Source organism: Castor canadensis, chromosome 1, assembly GCF_047511655.1.
Source record: "Castor canadensis chromosome 1, mCasCan1.hap1v2, whole genome shotgun sequence".
NCBI lineage: Eukaryota > Metazoa > Chordata > Mammalia > Rodentia > Castoridae > Castor > Castor canadensis.
This window is the reverse complement of record NC_133386.1, coordinates 51530965-51553032: the sequence shown is the minus strand read 5'-3', so window position 1 is coordinate 51553032 and position 22068 is coordinate 51530965. Positions and strand designations below refer to the sequence as shown.

The 22068-nt window shown below is 39.2% G+C and overlaps 1 protein-coding gene across 1 annotated transcript in view; it reads left to right on the top strand.

Moving 5' to 3' along the window:
- The window catches only part of LOC109700795 (sodium-dependent glucose transporter 1), a 153156-nt gene extending 131342 nt beyond the window's left edge, over positions 1–21814 (top strand). The window contains 5 exon segments of the mRNA XM_074076705.1: positions 14626–14794; positions 14993–15109; positions 19303–20281; positions 20283–20320; positions 20323–21814. Coding sequence (XP_073932806.1) covers positions 14626–14794; positions 14993–15109; positions 19303–20281; positions 20283–20320; positions 20323–20492 — 1473 coding nt within the window. The 3' untranslated portion in view covers positions 20493–21814.
- The last annotated feature ends 254 nt before the right edge of the window (positions 21815–22068 follow it).

Below are 22068 nucleotides of genomic sequence, written 5' to 3'. Positions count from 1 at the left end.
ACCCTCTTACACTGTTGGTGGGGATGTAGACTAGTACAACCACTTTGGAAAAAAATTTGGAGGCTACTTAAAAAGCTAGACATCGATCTACCATTTGATCCAGCAATACCACTCTTGGGGATATACCCAAAAGACTGTGACACAGGTTACTCCAGAGGCACCCGCACACCCATGTTTATTGCGGCACTATTCACAATAGCCAAGTTATGGAAACAGCCAAGATGCCCCACCACTGACGAATGGATTAAGAAAATGTGGTATCTATACACAATGGAATTTTATGCAGCCATGAAGAAGAACGAAATGTTATCATTTGCTGGTGAATGGATGGAATTGGAGAACATCATTCTGAGTGAGGTTAGCCTGGCCCAAAAGACCAAAAATCGTATGTTCTCCCTCATATGTGGACATTAGATCAAGGGCAAACACAACAAGGGGATTGGACTATGAGCACATGATAAAAGCGAGAGCACACAAGGGAGGGGTGAGGATAGGTAAGACACCTAAAAAATTAGCTAGCATTTGTTGCCCTTAACGCAGAGAAACTAAAGCAGATACCTTAAAGCAACTGAGGCCAATAGGAAAAGGGGAACAGGAACTAGAGAAAAGGTTAGATCAAAAAGAATTAACCTAGAAGGTAACACCCACGCACTGGAAATCAATGTGAGTCAATACCCTGTATAGCTATCCTTATCTCAACCAGCAAAAACCCTTGTCCCTTCCTGTTACTGCTTATACTCTCTCTACAACAAAATTAGAAATAAGGGTAAAATAGTTTCTGCTGGGTATTGAGGGGTGGGAGGGAGGGGGTGGAGTGGGTGGTAAGGGAGGGGGTGGGGGCAGGGGGGAGAAATGAACCAAGCCTTGTATGCACATATGAATAATAAAAGAAAAGAAAATATTTTATTCTTATTTTTATGTGGTAAAACACACATAAAAATTACCGTTTTATAATATTTTGCATGGCATTAAGTATATTTGCGATGTTGCAGAACCATCACCACCCTATTTTTATCTTACCACTTTTATATTTAAGACATGCAATATTTTAATTTTCCTATTAAATACAAATGCTGCTATGAACATTTTAACATAAAATTTCTTCTACATTTCAGATCATTATTATTTTTTGTTGGTACTGGGCTTTGAACTCAGGGCTTCACACTTGCAAAGCAGGTGCTCTACTGCTTGAGCCAAGTCTCCAGTCCATTTTGCTCTGGTTATTTTGGAGATGGGGTCTTGAGCCAGCCCAGGCTGGCTTCAAACCGTAATCCTTGGGATCTCTGCCTCCCAAGTAGCTAGGATTACAGGTATGAGCCACTGGTACCTGGCTTCAGACTATTTTCTTATGGTGGATTTCCTAGGATGCAATTACCAAGGAGTTATTTTTAATGAATATGTATGTTTCTAATGAATATGTAGGTTTTTAATCTAAGTAATGAATATAGAGATGTGATGCAAATGTGTTTTCATCAAATTGTGAATAAGACAGAAACTTAAAATTGTAACAATGAGGTGGGAAGGTTTGTAATCCAGATATTTTAAAATAAGCATTAGATATTAAAAAATTGTCAACATAGTCCAAACAGTTGTAGGATTCTGATTTTTCTAATATAACCAAATATTTAGTCTTTCAGTGGAAAAGAGCAATTAATTTGGTTCCACAATTTTAAAGATATACATAATTCCTTCTGTTCTAATTTTTTCCTACTTTTTCTAGAAAGTGGTAGAGAGTAAATGAGGTCTCTGTCTCAACTAATCAACTTTAGGCATAAACAGTGTATAAACCAGTAGGCATAATCATGTTCCAATAAAACTTTATTTACGAAAAATGGGATGTGCTCATATAGGACCTGTGAGCTGTAATTTGCTGACCCTTACTAACTATCATTTGGCTTCCAGACTAGTCCTACATAGTAGGAAGGGGTGCCTAGGAAATACCACATACAGGGCATGCTCTGTTTATAGATCATTATCTTGTGGGTTGGGTCATATCAGTAAGTTCTCTGGTAGCTATTCAGTTCTGGACGGTCTCATGATTGAGTTTCTCACCTGGGAAAGCTGTGGTCTGAAGAGAGTTGATCTTGGGGTCTAGCCTGAGAAGTGATCTGTCTCATTCATTCATTATATTCATTCATATTCATTCTCTCTCTCCTTCCCTCTTTTTACCAAATCTAAACGCCAGTACCCCTTACAAAACAGGACTTTTTAAAGGTTTAATAATCATCTCTATTTGAAATATTTAAGAATTAGAGAAACTATTCAGTTATAACAAATAATTCAGCTATTATGCATTAAAACCACAAAACAATATTGATTGATCTTTTTGAATTTTGATCTTTTTGAATTTTGTTGTTGTTGTTTGTTTGAATAGCATAATTCAGCTATTATGCATTAAAACCACAAAACAATATTGATTGATCTTTTTGAATTTTGATCTTTTTGAATTTTGTTGTTGTTGTTTGTTTTTTGAGACAGAGTCTTGCTATGTAGCCCAGTGGCCTCAAACTCACTATACAACCCAGTCTGGCTTGAACTCGTGATGCTCCAGCCTCCACCTCCAGAGTGCTGAGATTACAAGTGTGAACCACTATGCCCAGCTTATTTTGCTTCTTAATGAAATTATCATCCAAGAAGCCAGGCAACAGTTGGAAACCTAGCTAATCAGATCCAATTCAGTACATTTTTTTTTAAGTGGTGCTGGGTCTTGAACTCAGGGCCTCTACTTGCTAAACAGATACTCTACCACTCGAGCCACGCCCCCAGCTCTTTTTGCTTAGTTATTTTTGGGATAGGGTCTCGCTTTTTGCCCAGTCCGACCAAATAACCAGAGTGAAAAGGACTGGAGGCGAGGTTCAAGCAGTAGAGCACCTGTCTCACCAAGCGTGGAGCCCTAAGTTCAAACCCCAGTACTACCAAACACACACACACACACACACACACACACACACCCCAACACACCCCAACACACACACACACACACACACACACACACACACACACACACACACACACACACACACAGTCTTTCTTAGCTGGCACAACTACTCAGACAGCAATCATGCAGATCATATAACAACCAATTGTCTGAGGAATAACGACAGGTGACAGCTTGCAAGCCCAGCTCTGTGTCCTGAGCTCTGGTCGCACTGGCCATGTAAGGCCAATGATGCGCTGAGTGACCCTGGGCAAGGTGTGACTTGCTCTTTGTGCCTTCGCCCTTCCCCCTGCAAATGGAGCTAAGGTGAATCAGCACTGTTGTGAGGATTAACTGACATATGAGACCTGACACGAGGTTCAACACGTGTTTGTGGAGTGAAAGTTGGACGTCAGACCAAGAACCTCCGCGGAGGAAGACAACAGGACGGAGATTGGAAGAAGATCCGATGGCAAGACCTTCGTTGCCCGGGCCCAGAGCGCGAGTTACCGCATGCAGGTTTTGGATTTCGTCAGGCATCACCTGCGACGCTGCAGCCCAGCCCGCTGCGACACTGGACACTGGTCCACTCACCTCACTGGGCTCAGCTAAGCGATGGGCTCCCTGAGAGACTCCTCTTGTTTCTAAGGCAACCGCGTTCACTTCCGGGTTGAAGGTCGGTCATTGGCCAGAGGCGTCATTTCCGCCACGTGAGGCTCGCAGACTGGGGCAAAATGAAACGCCAGCGTCGGCTCCTCCCAACTGCCCCGAGGTCCAACGTCCACTTTTCCGAGGTCCTGATTCCGGACAGTCGCAGAAGGGAGGGCGGCACAGGAAGGACCTGCGGGCTGGAGACGGACCTCGGAGCGCCACGGTCTCTACAGGCAACAAAAGCCCTTCGCAGCTGCCGAGCTGGAGCTGGAAGCGGACGTCCGCAGGGCCGCGGTCCCTGCATCTGGGCAGCGGCGCTACCTGGTCGAGGACCCGGAGGAGCCCGAGGCGATGGCGGGGTCCCGGGGGCCGAGTGGCCGGGCGGGGAGCGCGCTGCGCTGGTTCACCACCATCGTCCTGTATGCGGGCTTCCTGGGGCTGGTGAGAGCTGGAGCCGCGTCCCTCCCGGGCCAGGCAGGCAGAACCTGGCCTTCCCAGTTCGAACTCCTTCACCACCTGCACACTGTGTGATCTTGGGCGCTTTAGCTAATCTGCCGGGCCTCAGCTTCGTCTTCTAACGCACGAGCACTGTTCTAATCGTGGAGGGTTACTGTCAAGTGCCAAAGTGATTTTCCTAATATTTGCCAACTGCAGCAAAACGTCTCTGTGAGATGGGAAGGCATGAGGGGGATTGCTTGTGTCATTACCCCTGCTCTCTGGGATTTCCTCTAACTCGTGGCCTGACCAAATTCAGCCAGTCATTTAATTTGCAGGTACAGAAATAGGACCAGAGCAGAAAGTCACGTTTCTGAGTCACAAGCTTCTTAAGTGGTTGAGTCAGAAACATCTCTTCCTCTGCCCACAATCCTATTTAAATCAAGCCTTCAGATCGTGCTTTTTTTTTTTTTTTTTTTTTTGGAGCGGAACCCCTGCACTATCCATCAATTCATTCCCCTTATGACTTGATAATAGTCCTTTAAGGAGAGTAATTTCTGGTCACCTATCTCAGACTATGAGCCACAATTATTTGTTAGATTGTTTTGGTAGGTAGGAGGGTGAGAAAGGAATCACTACAGATACTTGGTGACCCTCACTGTGTAAGACCTTGTAAGTCCTTAGAAGGCTCCAACAAATTTGAGTAGAGCCAATATTCTGGCTTTTCTCCTTGTACTAGGTGCTTGCTGCACAACTGTGCTCACTCTAGTCCTGGCTGCTCCTCCTTGGGTAAGGGGCACACCCTGCCTTTGGAACAGAGCAGTGCAATTAGAATCAGTTACTCTTGAAATGGACATGAATTAGAAACAGTTTTTCTTAAAGGGTTTAAGGAATTTTATTTGTAAGCCATCTAGTTGGTTTTGCTAACACCTATTTAAAAAAAAAAGCTAGATGTGCTATTTTTATTGGTTTCTTTGCACAAATAAATGATCCAGCAACAATTCACAAAGCTCCACATAGGAACATGGCCATGCAGTGTCTTTGGAGAGAAACAAGAAAGTGACATTGCCACCGAAGAAGAAGGATTTGCCACCTTTGCACATTTCTGGGCAGTTGCCCTCTGATAGACTGAACGCTTGATTGCTCAGCTATTTCAAGTCTCTCAGGTTGCAGTTTATTAACACATTAAGGTGGTTACAGATCCCTGCATGTACAGCATGGAAGCCTTAGGCCAAATTTAACAATTCCTCCATTTAGGTCAGATCTCAATCTTGACAGATTGAAACATTGAGCATTGACAGCACTTTCTTTCATCATGTTAATGGCCAGTTTGGTCTAATTATGGGATTCATAATTTATCATGACAAAGTAGCTGGATGATTCCTTATGCTTCACATTTCTGTTGACCATTTGAAGTATAAAGGATGGCTGTATAGGAACATTCATGACTCCTGAGGAGCTACAACACAGGAAGACTATTATGATGGTTACCAGGAAAATAGTATCCAGAAACTAAAGTATACTCTGTCACAGATACCTCCATAAACGAGCAGATCAAAATCAAGCAACTTAAAGTTCATTCAATAAAGAGAGCTCAAAGGTCTTTGAGTGCATCTGATCATCTTTGTTCAGGGTCTGTTGGTGACCACATCCCGCAGTTGGCTGTACAATTGCCTGATTGAGAGAGGCATTCATTTTTGTAGTTAGCCTGATAAAACAAGGCATACTTACCTGGAGGAACACTAAAAATGAAGATCAGAAAACCTTGGAATAGCCAGACTTGGGATTCACCATTTAGGAAGCCTGCAAAACCATTGTTAGCTGCTCCCATGAACACATATGTTTCTTCCCCCACTCCCCTTATGTATTCAGTAGCAGTGTCTGAAAAATGGCAGTATCATTAGCGCTTTCTGGTGCTAAGCTCATGCTCTACAAACTAACCCCTCAGCCAACTTTTTTTTTTTCCTTCATAAAATAAGATTTATTTACAATTTCTTTTCTTTTTTTTTTTTTTAGGAAAGTGGTCTATCTCTGAGCTATGTCTCCAGCTCAGGATAGATTTTATTCTTTTTTTTTTCATTTTTCTTTTATTATTCATATGTGCATACAAGGATTGGTTCATTTCTCCCCCCTGCCCCCACCCCTCCCTTACCACCCACTCCGCCCCCTCTCTCTCCCCCCCAGCCCCCCAATACCCAGCAGAAACTATTTTGCCCTTATCTCTAATTTTCTTGAAGAGAGAGTATAAGCAATAATAGGAAGGAACAAGGGGTTTTGCTGGTTGAGATAAGGATAGCTATACAGGGCATTGACTCGCATTGATTTCCTGTGCGTGTGTGTTACCTTCTAGGTTAATTCTTTTTGATCTAACCTTTTCTCTAGTTCCTGGTCCCCTTTTCCTATTGGCCTCAGTTGCTTTTAAGGTATCTGCTTTAGTTTCTCTGCATTAAGGGCAACAAATGCTAGCTAGTTTTTTAGGTGTCTTACCTATCCTCACCCCTCCCTTGTGTGCTCTCGCTTTTATCATGTGCTCATAGTCCAATCCTCTTGTTGTGTTTGCCCTTGATCTAATGTCCACATATGAGGGAGAACATACGATTTTTGGTCTTTTGAGCCAGGCTAACCTCACTCAGAATGATGTTCTCCAATTCCATCCATTTACCAGCGAATGATAACATTTCATTCTTCTTCATGGCTGCATAAAATTCCATTGTGTATAGATACCACATTTTCTTAATCCATTCGTCAGTGGTGGGGCATCTTGGCTGTTTCCATAACTTGGCTATTGTGAATAGTGCCGCAATAAACATGGATGTGCAGGTGCCTCTGGAGTAACAGTCTTTTGGGTATATCCCCAAGAGTGGTATTGCTGGATCAAATGGTAGATCGATGTCCAGCTTTTTAAGTAGCCTCCAAATTTTTTTCCAGAGTGGTTGTACTAGTCTACATTCCCACCAACAGTGTAAGAGGGTTCCTTTTTCCCCGCATCCTCGCCAACACCTGTTGTTGGTGGTGTTGCTGATGATGGCTATTCTAACAGGGGTGAGGTGGAATCTTAGTGTGGTTTTAATTTGCATTTCCTTTATTGCTAGAGATGGTGAGCATTTTTTCATGTGTTTTCTGGCCATTTGAATTTCTTCTTTTGAGAAAGTTCTGTTTAGTTCACATGCCCATTTCTTTATTGGTTCATTAGTTTTGGGAGAATTTAGTTTTTTAAGTTCCCTGTATATTCTGGTTATCAGTCCTTTGTCTGATGTATAATTGGCAAATATTTTCTCCCACTCTGTGGGTGTTCTCTTCAGTTTAGAGACCATTTCTTTTGATGAACAGAAGCTTTTTAGTTTTATGAGGTCCCATTTATCTATGCTATCTCTTAGTTCCTCAGCCAACTTTTTATTGCTCCTTGTGTTAAATCTAGGGAAGTTTAGGTACAACATTCAGTGTTCTTTAACATCGCATGCAAGCCCTCAACATAGGCAACAATGAGCTCTACAGCTAAATTTTGTTCCACTAATTGGTTTTGATGAACATTATTGTTCTTATCTACCTTTCACACAGTGGCTTCCACCCTTCTGAACCACTGGGAGGTCTGATTGGCTACAAGATCCAACATTTCCTCTAACTTACAGGCTAGCTTCAAATTCTATACAAGTGGTACCCCATTACTGCTGAGAGTGAATGCAAAAGAACTTAGAAACTTTCTCTTAGGGAAAACTAACTTTATCTACTTCAATGAGGGTACTGATTTTGCATATTGACTGCTCTGGTCTCTGATTATAGGAAGCATAGGAGCTTTCAGGGAAAACTATTCAGAAGAGAGAGTGCCAGGCCAAAGAATAAGATTCAAATCAGAATACACAAATTCTCCACAGACACGATATCTGCCCTTGGTGCTGGAAAAGTCTACCACTTAGTGGTGATTGAGCAGAGGTTAATTAGTTAAACTGTAAGTCTGCACAGACAAGATCAAGTGGGAAACCTTTTTAATAATTCTTTAGAGCTTGCTGTAAGGGTTCATAACCTCACGTAGTAAGAAGGAAGCCAACTGGATTTGGTGCTGTGACATCATATAAAGAATTGCTTATACTCCAGGCCTTGGAGTTTTCTTCAGAGAAAAGCCTGTCATGGTCCATTCCAACAGAGTCAAGTGCAGTCATTTACTGGTGGTTTTTCCAAAAGATCCACTGTTAAAATTCCAAATCATGAAATTCCTGATTGTCATCAGTTGGTGGGTCACGAAGGGCTTCTCTCACCCAGTGAAACTGCGCTTTGCTGTAATGCACTGGAGTCTAGCAGTATTGAGTTATGTCAGAGTTTATGACAGTGGGAGATATGTGAGGCTCTTTTACAAGAGGTCAATCTCTGCTCTCCAGTGGGAATGGATCCAATTGCCACCAACTGGTAATAGCTTTGATTAAGGTAATCAACTCATTCTGGGAGATTTGCCTGATGCAATTGTATTCGTAATACCTTATTTAACTATTTTACAACTTGTGCTGTGAAATGAGTACCTCTAGCACTGGAGCTTTCACCTGGAATTTCCCATGAGGAAATACATGTTTCTACTAACCGTAGCTACATGTCAGCCATTTTGCATGGCAAAGCCTCTATACAACCAGAAGATCTGCATGGAAGCTGGCAAGTGATCAAAATTCATCTGTAAGTGTTCAAATGATCCAGGAGGTGTGGAGTATGTTATTTGAAGTTTTTCTTGCCTTAACCAGAATTATATGTTTGGCTAACCAAACATTGGTTATAAGCCATTTTTTGCAATTAAAAATACTTATTTTATCACAATAGTTCATTTCATCTTTTCCATAAGAAGTCTTTTGAGTGCAGAACTGTTAATAATGGAAGCTTTAAAGACTCAGCAAGGACCAGACAGTCTTTCGATCTATCCCTGAGTCCATGCTTAGCAATAGATTTACAAACTCTTAAATAAGATTTTTTGTGTGTGTGGTGCTATGGTTTGAACTCAGGCTTTCTGCTTGCCAGACAGGCACTTGACTACTTGAGCCATGACACAGCTTCTTTTTGCTGTAGTTGTTTTTCTGTTAGTTTCTTTTTTCCCCCTGGACCAGGGTGGGAGGGAGGAGCACTCAGAACTTTATTCTCCTACTTCTGCCTCCCATGTATGATATGTGAGGCAGATGCCAGTATTCCCAGTTTTTGGTTGAGATTGGGGTCTCACTATTTTTTTGCCCAATTGGCCTGGAACCACAATATTTCCAGTCTCCACCTTCTGAGGGCTGGGCTTGCTGGCATGAGCCACTGCGCCCAGCCTTAAATATGAATTTTGTTTTTCCAATTGAGGTACTTAGGACTGTTTATTATATAGGCTGCAATAGGTAATTAGACTTGATCAGTCTTATGGAATCCATTCAGATCGCATATCTTAACAATTTTAGTGCTAATTTAGCATGAAAATCTACCCAGTCATTTCCTGAGTATTTCTTATTTTGCTTGATGTTGGGTTAATGAGGTATTTAGTTTCTTCATCAGATCTGAAAATTCTTACTCAGTGCAATGGAATGATCTTAAAGTTACCAGGGCCCTATACTTGACAGAGTCCTTTCAATGAATGTCCTTGAGAGTGGCTCAGGAAATTTCCAGATTGTGCAATTAACTCTGTATAAATGACAAGATTTAAAATGGCCAAGGTAAAGGTCTGATTGGAGTTCATTACAGTAGTAATACAATTGATAACATTTGGTCCGTTTTGTTAATCCAGCATTTTTTTATGAGAAGAGGTCTTGCTAAGATGCTCATGCTGACCCAAACTCCTGGGCTCAACTGATCATCCTGCCTCAGCTAGAACTACAGGCAGAGGCCCCTGTGCCAGACTTTACATAGGAATATAAAAATATCAATTCAAATTATGTCTAATAGTGTAATACTAGGACTGTTAGAATCTTAAACATTTCATACAATTTCTGAAGCTCATACTAATAACACATCCATATTCAAAGAGATTTTAGCATTGCTTAGTGATTGACAATGCCTCCCGTATACCTTAATGTATCAAATAAACCCTATTAGTTTAATATCTCTCTTTTTATAAAGAGAAATATCTTATATATTCCAAGGGCCCATCTGGAAAATCCCCACATTAACTCAAGGTCAAGTAGAAGACTTAAAATGGTAATTTTGTTTCATGGTACTGTGACTTAGACTTTGGCCCTCGAACTTGCTAGGCAAGCATTCTACTTCTTCAGCCACACCTCCAGCCAAAAGACTTAATTTAATTTGATTTTGGGGAGTTCATCAAAAATATCAAAGGGTCAATGAAGGACAGGAATGTAAAACAGGTCATGTAAGGTAATAGCAAGAGGGGGAGGGTAAGAGGATAAAGGAAGGTGACTATGGTTGAGGTACTTTCTATACATATGTGAAGATGGAACATTGAAAACTGTCAAAGTCACTTTAAAAGGGGGAGTGGGGAAAGAGGGAGAATAATGGAGGGAATAAGCCAAACCAAGCTATAATATACATATATTGTATATGGAAATGTCACAGTGAAACCCCCTGTATAGCTATCATATACTAATAAAAACATTTTTTAAAAAAATACCAAAGGATTAAAATACTTGTTTAAAGTAGGATCACAGGTCATAGTAAACAGTCCTTCATTTAATTCAAGTGATATTACCACTTCAAAGGCAAATTATATAACTGTTGAGGAAGCTTAAATCTTTTAATAGAGAGGACTCAGTTTCCTTAAATGATCAATAATCTAGTTAAGTATAACACGAAGCAAAGAAATTGTATGGGTGAAACCTATAAGCTTTGTTTCCCAGACCAAGTACCTCAAACATAAAGAAAAAACTTTCAAAATTTCCTTTTAAGAATCAGCTAATACTCCAAGAAACCCTTGTTTTAACAGGACCAAATTCTAGTTTTGCCGTGTACATTAGATATTAACACTCAATTGTTAGAAAAACTTCTAAATAATTCCCTTCTGATCTCAACCAGCTTGGTAACACCAAAATTTCTTTCACAAGGTTCATCTTCCACAAACCTTCTACTGTGTTCTCATCCATCCAGTTTTGGTCCTAGTCTTTCTTCTTATTTCAGAACAACCAGTCATTCTAGTTTAGCACAAAAATTACTCTAGTTTCCCTTAAGAAAACAAAACATCTTCATACCTTCTAATTTGTCCTTATCAAAACTACATCTTATCTTCCTTGTATAATTTCATGTAGGGGTTCCCCCTTGTTGTTTGTAGTAATTTTAGTTTCATATATTAATTGGAATTTTTACCCTTCAGTGACAATTTCTAGTGACCACCAGGAAGCAGTGAATGCTTTGCCACAATGTGTAGATTGGCAAATTTCTGAATCATAACTTCTGGAAGAATGTGCTCTCTATAGTACAACTAGTCAATGTGGTAGACATGTTTACTACTAGTTTCAAATATCATTAGTCTTTCTGTCATAAGAAACTATAGAGGAGGCAAAATTTATTCCTGTCCCTTTAGGTCTTGTTTTTTTTTTTTTTGATAGCCCTAAGAATTTAATTATTATTTGTTAGATTTCTCTCAGCCTCATCTTTCAATTCTTGATGATAAGAATGCTAAAATATTTTGCCATGGGAAGAACATCTTTTACATGAGAATTCTATTTTATACCTATTTAACTCACCTACTTTTAATATTTGTGCTTTTATTGCTTGTAAATATGAGAGATTAAACTGCTAGCTATTATTAGTGATTATTCTTACTGACAAATTTTGCAATTAAATCACAAGGAGATGATAGATATTAGACATATATATATCATCTGCACAGACATAAACAAAAACAGGTCTTTTTTAAAATTGTTTTATTATTCATATGTGCATACAATGCTTGGGTCATTTCTCCCCACTGCCCCCACCCCCTCCCTTACCACCCACTCTGCCGCCTCCCTCTCCCCCCCAACCCCTCAATAACCGGCAGAAACTATTTTGCCCTTATCTCTAATTTTGTTGAAGAGAGAGTATAAGCAATAATAGGAAGGAACAAGGGTTTTTGCTGGTTGAGATAAGGATAGCTATTCAGGGAATTGACTCACATTGATTTCCTGTGCGTGGGTGTTACCTTCTAGGTAATTCTTTTTGATCTAACCTGTTCTCTAGTTCCTGGTCCCCTTCTCCTATTGGCCACAGTTGCTTTTAAGGTATCTGCTTTAGTTTCTCTGCATTGAGGGCAACAAATGCTAGCTAATTTTTTAGGTGTCTTACCTATCCTTATATCTCCCTTGTGCACTCTCGCTTTTATCTTGTGATCAAAGTTCATTCACCTTGTTGTGTTTGCCCTTGATCTAATGTCCACATATGAGGGAGAACATACGATTTTTGGTCTTTTGGGCCAGGCTAACCTAACTCAGAATGATGTTCTCCAATTCCATCCATTTACCAGCGAATGATAACATTCCGTTCTTCTTCATGGCTGCATAAAATTCCATTGTGTATAGATACCACATTTTCTTGATCCATTCGTCAGTAGTGGGGCATCTTGGCTGTTTCCATAACTTGGCTATTGTGAATAGTGCTGCAATAAATATGGGTGTGCAGGTGCCTCTGGAGTAACCTGTGTCACAGTCTTTTGGGTATATCCCCAAGAGTGGTATTGCTGGATCAAATGGTAGATCAATGCAAAAACAGGTCTTTTAGCAGTCACTAGTAAAGTTGGTCATGCATCTGGTAAATAATATAAAATTCACTAATTTATTAAAGAATATCTGGATCCGAATTGCATTTTTGGCCAATGGAACAAAATTTCCTGCCCAGTAGGCTAAAGACTTTGACTAACATTTGTGAAAAACTTTTAAGAATTTTTCATATGCCTTCTGTAAGGAGCCTTATAAAGAGGGGAACTTGGATTCATTTAATCTTTTCAATGCCTCTGTGTACCAATTAAAAAATTCAAGGCATTGCTTTTGTGGTATTTGGGTCCTTGCTTTTCTACTTCTTCTCTTGAGTGAACAATTTCATCTACGGGAGAAACTTCCCCATCATGATCACTATAGCACTAAAGTGTGCTAGTAAGGTTAACCAATTTTTATCATAAAAGTACACAGGCTCTTGGCTTATAATGATTGTGCCTAAAGTTAGTGTGTGTCCCAGAAAGTAGACTACCACACTCCTTAGTTGGGTTCCATTTTCAAGATTCTACCTGAGACATCTAACTGTATATAACTATCAGATCCAATGTAGTTCTGGATTTACTCCAGTAAAAACATGCTCAAATGAAATTAGAGAAGTTGATACACAAATTCATAGCAAACAAATGAGAGACAACTTGCCCATAGCCCCAGTCTCTGGGTGAGATCAGTGGAAACAAGATATTCTGAATGGAACATTCACTTAATCCTTCTGTGGCCCTGGGAGGCTACTTAAGATTCCATTTCTAATGTGAATCTGTAAAAGAAAAACTTAAATTTAGCAGAGTAATTCATGAATTTGGCAGCACCTTGAGCCAATAAAGATTGAGAGGACTCCACCCAGCCATGTGGGCAGGCGGCATTTATAGGCCAAGAAGAGAAATGACATACAGATATGCCATGATTGATTGCAAATTAACATTTTTTTATTTGGACATGTCTGTCTGAATGGTTTGCAGTCTGTTGTTCACTGAAAACTTGGCTGCTATGTTTGGCCAAATTTATGTATTTGTTACAAGAATATACTTAGGTTGTGGTTGTTGACATATTAAGTTCAATTACAGTTTGGTACATATGAAGATAGTATTAGGCCAAATTTAAATTAATTTATCAGTATTTTATCTTTCAGTAACATTTCATTTTTAAAGTCATTTTATACATGTTTATGCAATATTTTCTAAGGAAGCCTGTCATACTGTTCTTCTGATGGCTTTGGGATTTCTTTGAAGAAAAATGTAGATTTGAAAATACTTAAATTGTTTATCACCTGCATGTTGTGTATTTGTAGTTCAGAGGAAGAACTCTATATAGCAGAAATGTTGTTTCAACATCAAAAATGAGTATATTTAAATAATTAAAATTTTAACATCTAAAAAGTTATATATAAACAAAACTGTTTCAAGAATATTTGGCATTACATTTCATGAATTTTCTATGCAGAATTTTTAAATGTATTGTTCACAAAGAAAAAGAATTGCAACAAAAAGCCAGAGGAATTAAATAATTTTTTAAAACTCGAGCACTGTGGATAGAAGAAAAACCGTAGGAATGTATAGCTCTAGTAATAAAAGTATTATCATACATTTTTCTGATTGTGGGACCTTAAAAGTATTACCCCATATCACCTTGTAATCTCCCTCCTCACATTTTTATTTATTTATTTATTTATTTATTTATTTTTTGGAGAGACTGGCGTTTGAACTCAGGGCAAAGCAGGCGCTCTACTGCTTGAGCCACACCTCTGGTCCATTTTGCTGTGGTTGTTTTGGAGATGAGGTCTCATGAACTTTTGTTGGGGCTGGCCTAGAATCACGATCCTCCCAATCTCATCCTCCCAAGTAGCTAGGATTATAGGCGTGAGCCACTGGCACCTGGCCACCCCACCACCACCTCACATTTTTATAGTTGAAAAGTTTACTTCCTCTTAGATATTCTTTTAATGATTCTAAGTAAAAAGCTTTTTTTTTTTTTTAATTTTAGGGAATGAGCGTTGGTATACTCGGACCCACCTTTCAAGATTTGGCAACAAATGTGAACCGCAATATTAGCGGCCTGTCTATGATTTTCGTGAGCCGTGCTTCTGGATTTTTGTGTGGCTCTATGATTGGTGGAGTTCTTTTTGACTGTATGAATCATGTTTTACTTCTGGGTAAGTAAACACTGGTTTTCACTTTGCATGACAGTCAATGAGTTTTGTTTTGTTTTGAAACAGGGTCTCACTATGCAGCCCATGCTAATCTGGAACTCAGATACTTCTGCCCTAACCGCCTGAAGATTGGAAAAAGGTGTATCCCACCACACCTGGAAAATACCATTTTTTAGTTAACATTCTCCCCTTTCTTTCCAGGGGTGTCAATGCTGGCCACCACAGTTGGTCTTTATCTTATCCCTTTCTGCAAGACTGCAGTATTGCTGATTGCGACAATGTCTATTTTTGGTGTTTCAGTTGGTGCTGTGGATACAGGTTAGTGGCCCTCTGCTGTCATATCTGTGATAGGGGACTTTCTACTAGCAAAACTGAGTGAATTATTATTAAACAATACCTTGCAATGCTCTTGAAATGGTATAGACTTACTGAGTTGGTCATGTGTTCACTCAGTCAGAACCACCCTTCTAGTAACTATGCTTTTTGCCAGTTAGAGCTCCAATTTCTGAACAGCCAACTATAAAATTAACATAATGGATTTTGTTCTCTGAGACACTGTTGAGTTACAGTATCCAGGCAGGGAAGGATCCCTTCTTGTGGGTAACTCCAGGGCAGGTAGGTGGGTTTTCATTTTCACATAGCATTTTATCAATGTAGAGTAAGAGTAAGTGGTCATTTTATAGGCTAAAACAAGTGTGCAAACATTATTTGGCTGTGAAAGCACAGAAGGAGATATATAAGTTAAAATACACCCTGGTCTCTGAGCTAAGAGAAACTCGTGTTTTACTACTTTCCTTGTGTTTGTTTTCTTCTCTCTCTCAAAAGTTCTTGGTCTCTAGCTGGGCCCTGGTAGCTCACACCTGTAATCCTAGCTACTCTGGAGGCAGAGATCAGGAAGATGGTGGTTGGAATTCAGCCTGGGCAAATAGTTCGTGATACTCTATCTTGAAAAAACCCATCACAAAAAAGGGCTGGCGGAGTGACTCAAAGCGTAGACACTGAGTGCAAACCCCAGTATCACACACAAAAAAAAATTCGTGGTCTCCTACCATGGACATTCTCCATGTGTGATCATGTCTTTCAAAACCTGCTAGTTGACACACATGATTATTTGTTTACTGCAAAATCCAGTTTCTAACCTTCCCTACCCAGCTCTAATATTATGTGACAGATTGTGGAAATATACTATACTTCAGACTTAGTTTGTTGTAAAGTAACAGACTGGAGTTACATGCTTATCTGAAAATATGAAAGAGACAGCCAAAGACTTGATGCCTTGGTCTTTCACCTTGTAGATGCTCAGACAGTAGAGGTTCTGAAAGGCAATCTTTTTCCTCTAATGGGCACACCAGGATCCTGGAATATTTGGGTCCAGGATAAGTGTTTTTTTTTTTTTAATTTTTATTTTTTTATTATTCATATGTGCATACAATGTTTGGGTCATTTATCCCCACTGCCCCCACCCCCTCCCTTACCAACCACTCCATCCCCTCCCTCTCCCCCCCACCCCCTTGATACCCGGCAGAAACTACTTTGCCCTTATCTCTAATTTTGTTGAAGAGAGAATATAAGCAATAATAGGAAGGAACAAGGGTTTTTGCTAGTTGAGATAAGGATAGCTATACAGGGAGTTGACTCACATTAATTTCCTGTGCATGTGTGTTACCTTCTAGGTTAATTCTTTTTGATCTAACCTTTTCTCTAGTTCCTGGTCCCCTTCTCCTGTTGGCCTCAGTTGCTTCAAGGTATCTGCTTTAGTTTCTCTGCGTTGAGGGCAACAAATGCTAGCTAATTTTTTAGGTGTCTTACCTATCCTCATATCTCCCTTGTGTGCACTCGCTTTTATCTTATGATCAAAGTTCAATCCCCTTGTTGTGTTTGCCCTTGATCTAATGACCTCATATGAGGGAGAACATATGATTTTTGGTCTTTTGGGCCAGGCTAACCTCACTCAGAATGATGTTCTCCAACTCCATCCATTTACCAATGAATGATAACATTTCGCTCTTCTTCATGGCTTCATAAAATTCCATTGTGTATAGATACCACATTTTCTTGATCCATTCGTTAGTGGTGGGGCATCTTGGCTGTTTCCATAACTTGGCTATTGTGAATAGTGCTGCAATAAACATGGGTGTGCAGGTGCCTCTGGAGTAACCTGTGTCACAGTCTTTTGGGTATATCCCCAAGAGTGGGATTGCTGGATCAAATGGTAGATCAATGTTTAGCTTTTTAAGTAGCCTCCAAATTTTTTTCCAGAGTGGTTGTAGTAGTTTACATTCCCACCAACAGTGTAAGAGGGTTCCTTTTTCCCCCGCATCCTCGCCAACACCTGTTGTTGTTGGTGTTGCTAATGATGGCTATTCTAACAGGGGTGAGGCGGAATCTTAGTGTGGTTTTAATTTGCATTTCCTTTATTGCTAGAGATGGTGAGCATTTTTTCATGTGTTTTTTGGCCATTTGAATTTCTTCTTTTGAGAAAGTTCTGTTTAGTTCACTTGCCCATTTCTTTATTGGTTCATTAGTTTTGGGAGAATTTAGTTTTTAAGTTCCCTATATATTCTGGTTATCAGTCCTTTGTCTGATGTGTAGCTGGCAGATATTTTCTCACACTCTGTGGGTGTTCACTTCAGTTTAGAGACCATTTCTTTTGTTGAGCAGAAGCTTTTTAGTTTTATGAAGTCCCATTTATCTGTGCTATCTCTTAGTTGCTGTGCTGCTGGGGTTCCATTGAGAAAGTTCTTACCTATACCTACTAACTCCAGAGTATTTCCTACTCTTTCCTGTATCAACCTTAGAGTTTGTGGTCTGATATTAAGATCCTTGATCCATTTTGAGTTAATATGGCATCGGGTGATATACATGGATCTAGTTTCAGTTTTTTGCAGACTGCTAACCAGTTTTCCCAGCAGTTTTTGTTGAAGAGGCTGCTTTTCCTCCGTCATATATTTTTAGCCCCTTTGTCAAAGACAAGTTGGTTATAGTTGTGTGGCTTCATATCTGGGTCCTCTATTCTGTTCCACTGGTCTTCATGTCTGTTTTTGTGCCAGTACCATGCTGTTTTTATTGTTATTGTTTTGTAATATAGTTTGAAGTCAGGTATCGTGATAACCTCCAGCATTGTTCTTTTGACTGAGTATTGCCTTGGCTATTCGTGGCCTCTTGTGTTTCCATATAAATTTCATGGTAGATTTTTCAATCTCTTTAATGAATGTCATTGGAATTTTGATGGGAATTACATTAAACATGTAGATTACTTTTGGGAGTATAGACATTTTTACTATGTTGATTCTACCAATCCATGAGCATGGGAGATCTCTCTACTTTCTATAGTCTTCCTCAATCTCTTTCTTCAGAAGTTTATAGTTTTCCTTGTAGAGGCCATTCACATCTTTTGTTAGGTTTACACCTAGGTGTTTGATTTTTTTTTGAGGCTATTGTAAATGGAATTGTTTTCATATATTCTTTTTCAGTTTGTTCATTATTAGTGTACAGTAATGCTAATGATTTTTCTATGTTGATTTTATATCCTGCTACCTTGCTGTAGCTATTGATGGTGTCTAGAAGCTTCTGAGTAAAGTTTTTTGGGTCTTTAAGGTATAGGATCATGTCATCTGCAAATAGGGATATTTTGACAGTTTCTTTACCTATTTGTATTCCTTTTATTCCTTCTTCTTGCCTAATTGCTCTGGCTAGGAATTCCAGTACTATGTTGAATAGGAGTAGAGATGGTGGGCATCCTTGTCTAGTTCCTGATTTTAGAGGGAATGATTTCAGTTTTTCTCCATTAAGTATAATGCTGGTTGTAGGTTTGTCATATATAGCTTTTATAATGTTGAGGTACTTTCCTTCTATTCCTAGTTTTCTTAGCGTTTTTATCATGAAATGGTGTTGGATCTTATCAAAGGGTTTTTCTGCATCTATTGAGATGACAGGATAAGTGTTTTATATCTGCTTTATAAATAAATAATATTCCTCAAGTGGTTACCAATTCAATTGCAAGTACAGGACATTTTGGTAATTTGGCCACTATGTGATAATAAAATTTTGCCTAGTGAAATTTTATTTTACTAGGATATATATACATATATATATATATTTGTAAATCTATATACTTGTAAATAAATAAGTATGTCATATTATCCCCTAGTGTGGTGTTAGTCCTGTTTTATAAAAATCTTTGGAGGGCTAGGAATGTAGCTCAGTAGTAGAGCACACTTACCTGACATGTACAAGGCTCTAAGCCTGATCTCTAGTACCACAAACTGTTGACCAGCTTGTAGAAATCCATATATGAGTATGAGACATTATAACACATTGTTCTCTGAAGGTAGTGAGTCAGAATTCCTTTTCACAGAATTTACTCAGAGCAATGTATGAATAAACTAGAAATAACAGTGCTTATGCTATGCAATTATGGACTCATTCTCTTTCTGATAGTGTAAATGAGATGTTTTATTACTAAGTTACTGTGTATAATTTAAACCATTTTCTCTGTCTTTTGTTGATAGGTGCGAATGTCCTCATCTTGGCGATTTGGGGAGACAAAGGAGCTCCACACATGCAAGCCTTACACTTCAGTTTTGCCTTGGGTGCCTTTCTGGCTCCCCTTCTGGCTAAACTGGCCTTCGGTACAACCACAGTGTCTGCTGAGAACCACACAGAGAATGGCGTTCTCCCTTCAGCCCTGAACCGATCGTCTGAAGCTGACTCAGGCTTTCTATTTGGAGTACCTGATGACCTGAATTTACTGTGGGCTTATGTTTTCATTGGCACTTACATTCTAGTAGCTTCTTTTTTTCTGTTTGCTCTGTTTTTTAAGAAAAGCTCAAGGCAGAAAAAATCAACAGCATCTGCTCAGGAATATCGAAGAGCTAAATACCACAAGGCCCTTCTCTGTCTCCTTTTCCTGTTCTTCTTTTTTTATGTTGGAGCTGAGATAACCTATGGCTCTTACATTTTCTCATTTGCAACCACTCATGTTGGCATGGATGAAAAGGAAGCAGCTGGCTTGAACTCCATCTTCTGGGGGACCTTTGCAGCCTGCAGGGGCCTGGCAATCTTCTTTGCTACATGTTTACAACCTGGAACCATGATTGTGGTGAGCAATGTTAGCAGTCTGACCTCATCTTTATTTCTGGTGCTGTTTGACAAGAGCCCACTTTGTCTCTGGATAGCAACTTCAGTGTATGGGGCCTCAATGGCCACCACGTTTCCTAGTGGTGTTTCTTGGATTGAACAGTACACAACCATAACTGGGAAATCTGCAGCATTTTTTGTAATTGGTGCCTCCTTCGGAGATATGGCTATTCCTGCAGTAATCGGAATTCTTCAGGGACAATACCCGGATTTGCCAGTAGTTCTATACACCTGTTTGGGGTCAGCAGTATTCACTGCTGTTTTATTTCCTGTGATGTATAAATTAGCCACCTCGCCTCTGAAGCACCAGCAAAGAAAGTGTGAGGACCAGAAAGCTCAGGCTTATAGTTCTAGGCTATGAAGAAGAAAATGAAGGGGAGGATGCAGAGAAATAGATGAAATGGATTTTGAAGTGGTTGAGCTGAATGACACAAGAAAGAATTCTGTAATAGAGACATCTGGAAATATTTTAATGGACCCCACAGCTGATGTCTCTAACCAATTCCTCTCCATGAACTGGGGTCTGAGTCTTTCTCAGTTAATACTGGTGACTGCCCTATGAAGCCCCTTGACAGAAAGGACTGTCACTTAGAGAAGATAGACTATTAGTGACTTCATTGAATAATCGCCACTTTCAAAGCAACCAGAGCAGAGCAGAGTGTTTGCAGATTTTCAGCATGCTTTGACATTCAAATTCTAGATCCATTTACATAAAATGCTAAAAAGTTTTGAAACGTTACATAATTCCTGGAGTCTTCCATAAACTACCAAGTGGTCTAGTACAGTAGTATCTTGCTGTGAGATTCTTATTTGGCAGAAGACTAACTAGGTATTATTTTATGATCTCCACCATTTAAAATGTGTAAAGGCCTTTGGGAGAAGTTGGATAAAATTCTAATATAGCAAAACCATACACTATCCCCAAACAAACAAAAACTGTTGCACAAGTAGAATAGATTGGCTAAACAAATAATCAGGCATATAAATTTTATTTCATTAAAGAGTATACTTGGTGTGGACAGATATTTTTATTAACTGATTTACTTTCTTTGTAGTGTTGGACCAAAGAATGCTAATGATTGATTTGACTTTTGATTTCTATGAAGGAAACACAGAGCAGGGTTCAAGATACCTGGCTTCAAGAATGACTCTACCTTCTGGCTCTACACTAAAGCACTTAATGTAGGCCTTCTTTATGTCATGTCTTGATCTCTGATTTTAGAAATTAAAATGAGATGCTTTTCAAATTGAAAATCATTAAGTTTTAAAGTTTGAGCAAGATATCTACTAGAAATTAATGTAAGTTCCAGTCTATTCTTCCTTTCAAATGAAAGTGAAAGAAAAATGATAAGTAGCTTTTAAGAATGTGCAACTATTCCAGTTACATTTGGCAGAGATGTAAGGATCACAGTTTGAGGTCAATTCAGGCATAAAGGTTAGAAACACCCTATCTCAAAAACAAGCTGGGCATACATGGTTCACGTACCTGAAACCAAACTACTTGGGAGATAGAGGTAGGAGGATTGTGGACTGAGTCTTTCCTTGGCAAAAAAGTGATATCTTAGTAGAAAAAAAAAACTAAAGTAAAGAGGGCTGAGGCTGTGTCTCAAGAGGTAGAGCACCTGTGCTTAGCAAATACAAGGCCCTGAGTTCAATCCCCAGTACTGCCCCCAGAAAATGTGCTACTAATTATATGTGCAAATTTACTATACTTAATGTTTAACACTTTTGTAAAGAATACTGTTTTTAGTGCTAAATTTAATTGATCCAAAGATATATCTTTTAAACATCTTTGAAATTAGGGTATAGTCTTAAAATTAGTGATCATTTAACATTGTGACCAAGTTTTTTCTCATATACATAAATAAAATATAACATTTTTAATCAGTGTCTTATATTCAATGAAATACAGTAATTCATCCAATTACTGAGCTTATTTTATTTTCGAAGACTTTTTAAAAATATTTTGTTCACATTCGACCATGCTAAGCAACTACTCCACCAGTAAGTTGAGAAGAAAGTTATTTTTATAGGAACCCTGGAGGCAAGTTATTTTTATAGTTAGTTTTCTTCTAGGTATGTTGTGACGGAATTTGGAGACGTTATGTTCCAATTTTAGAAGATGTTTGAAGGTTACT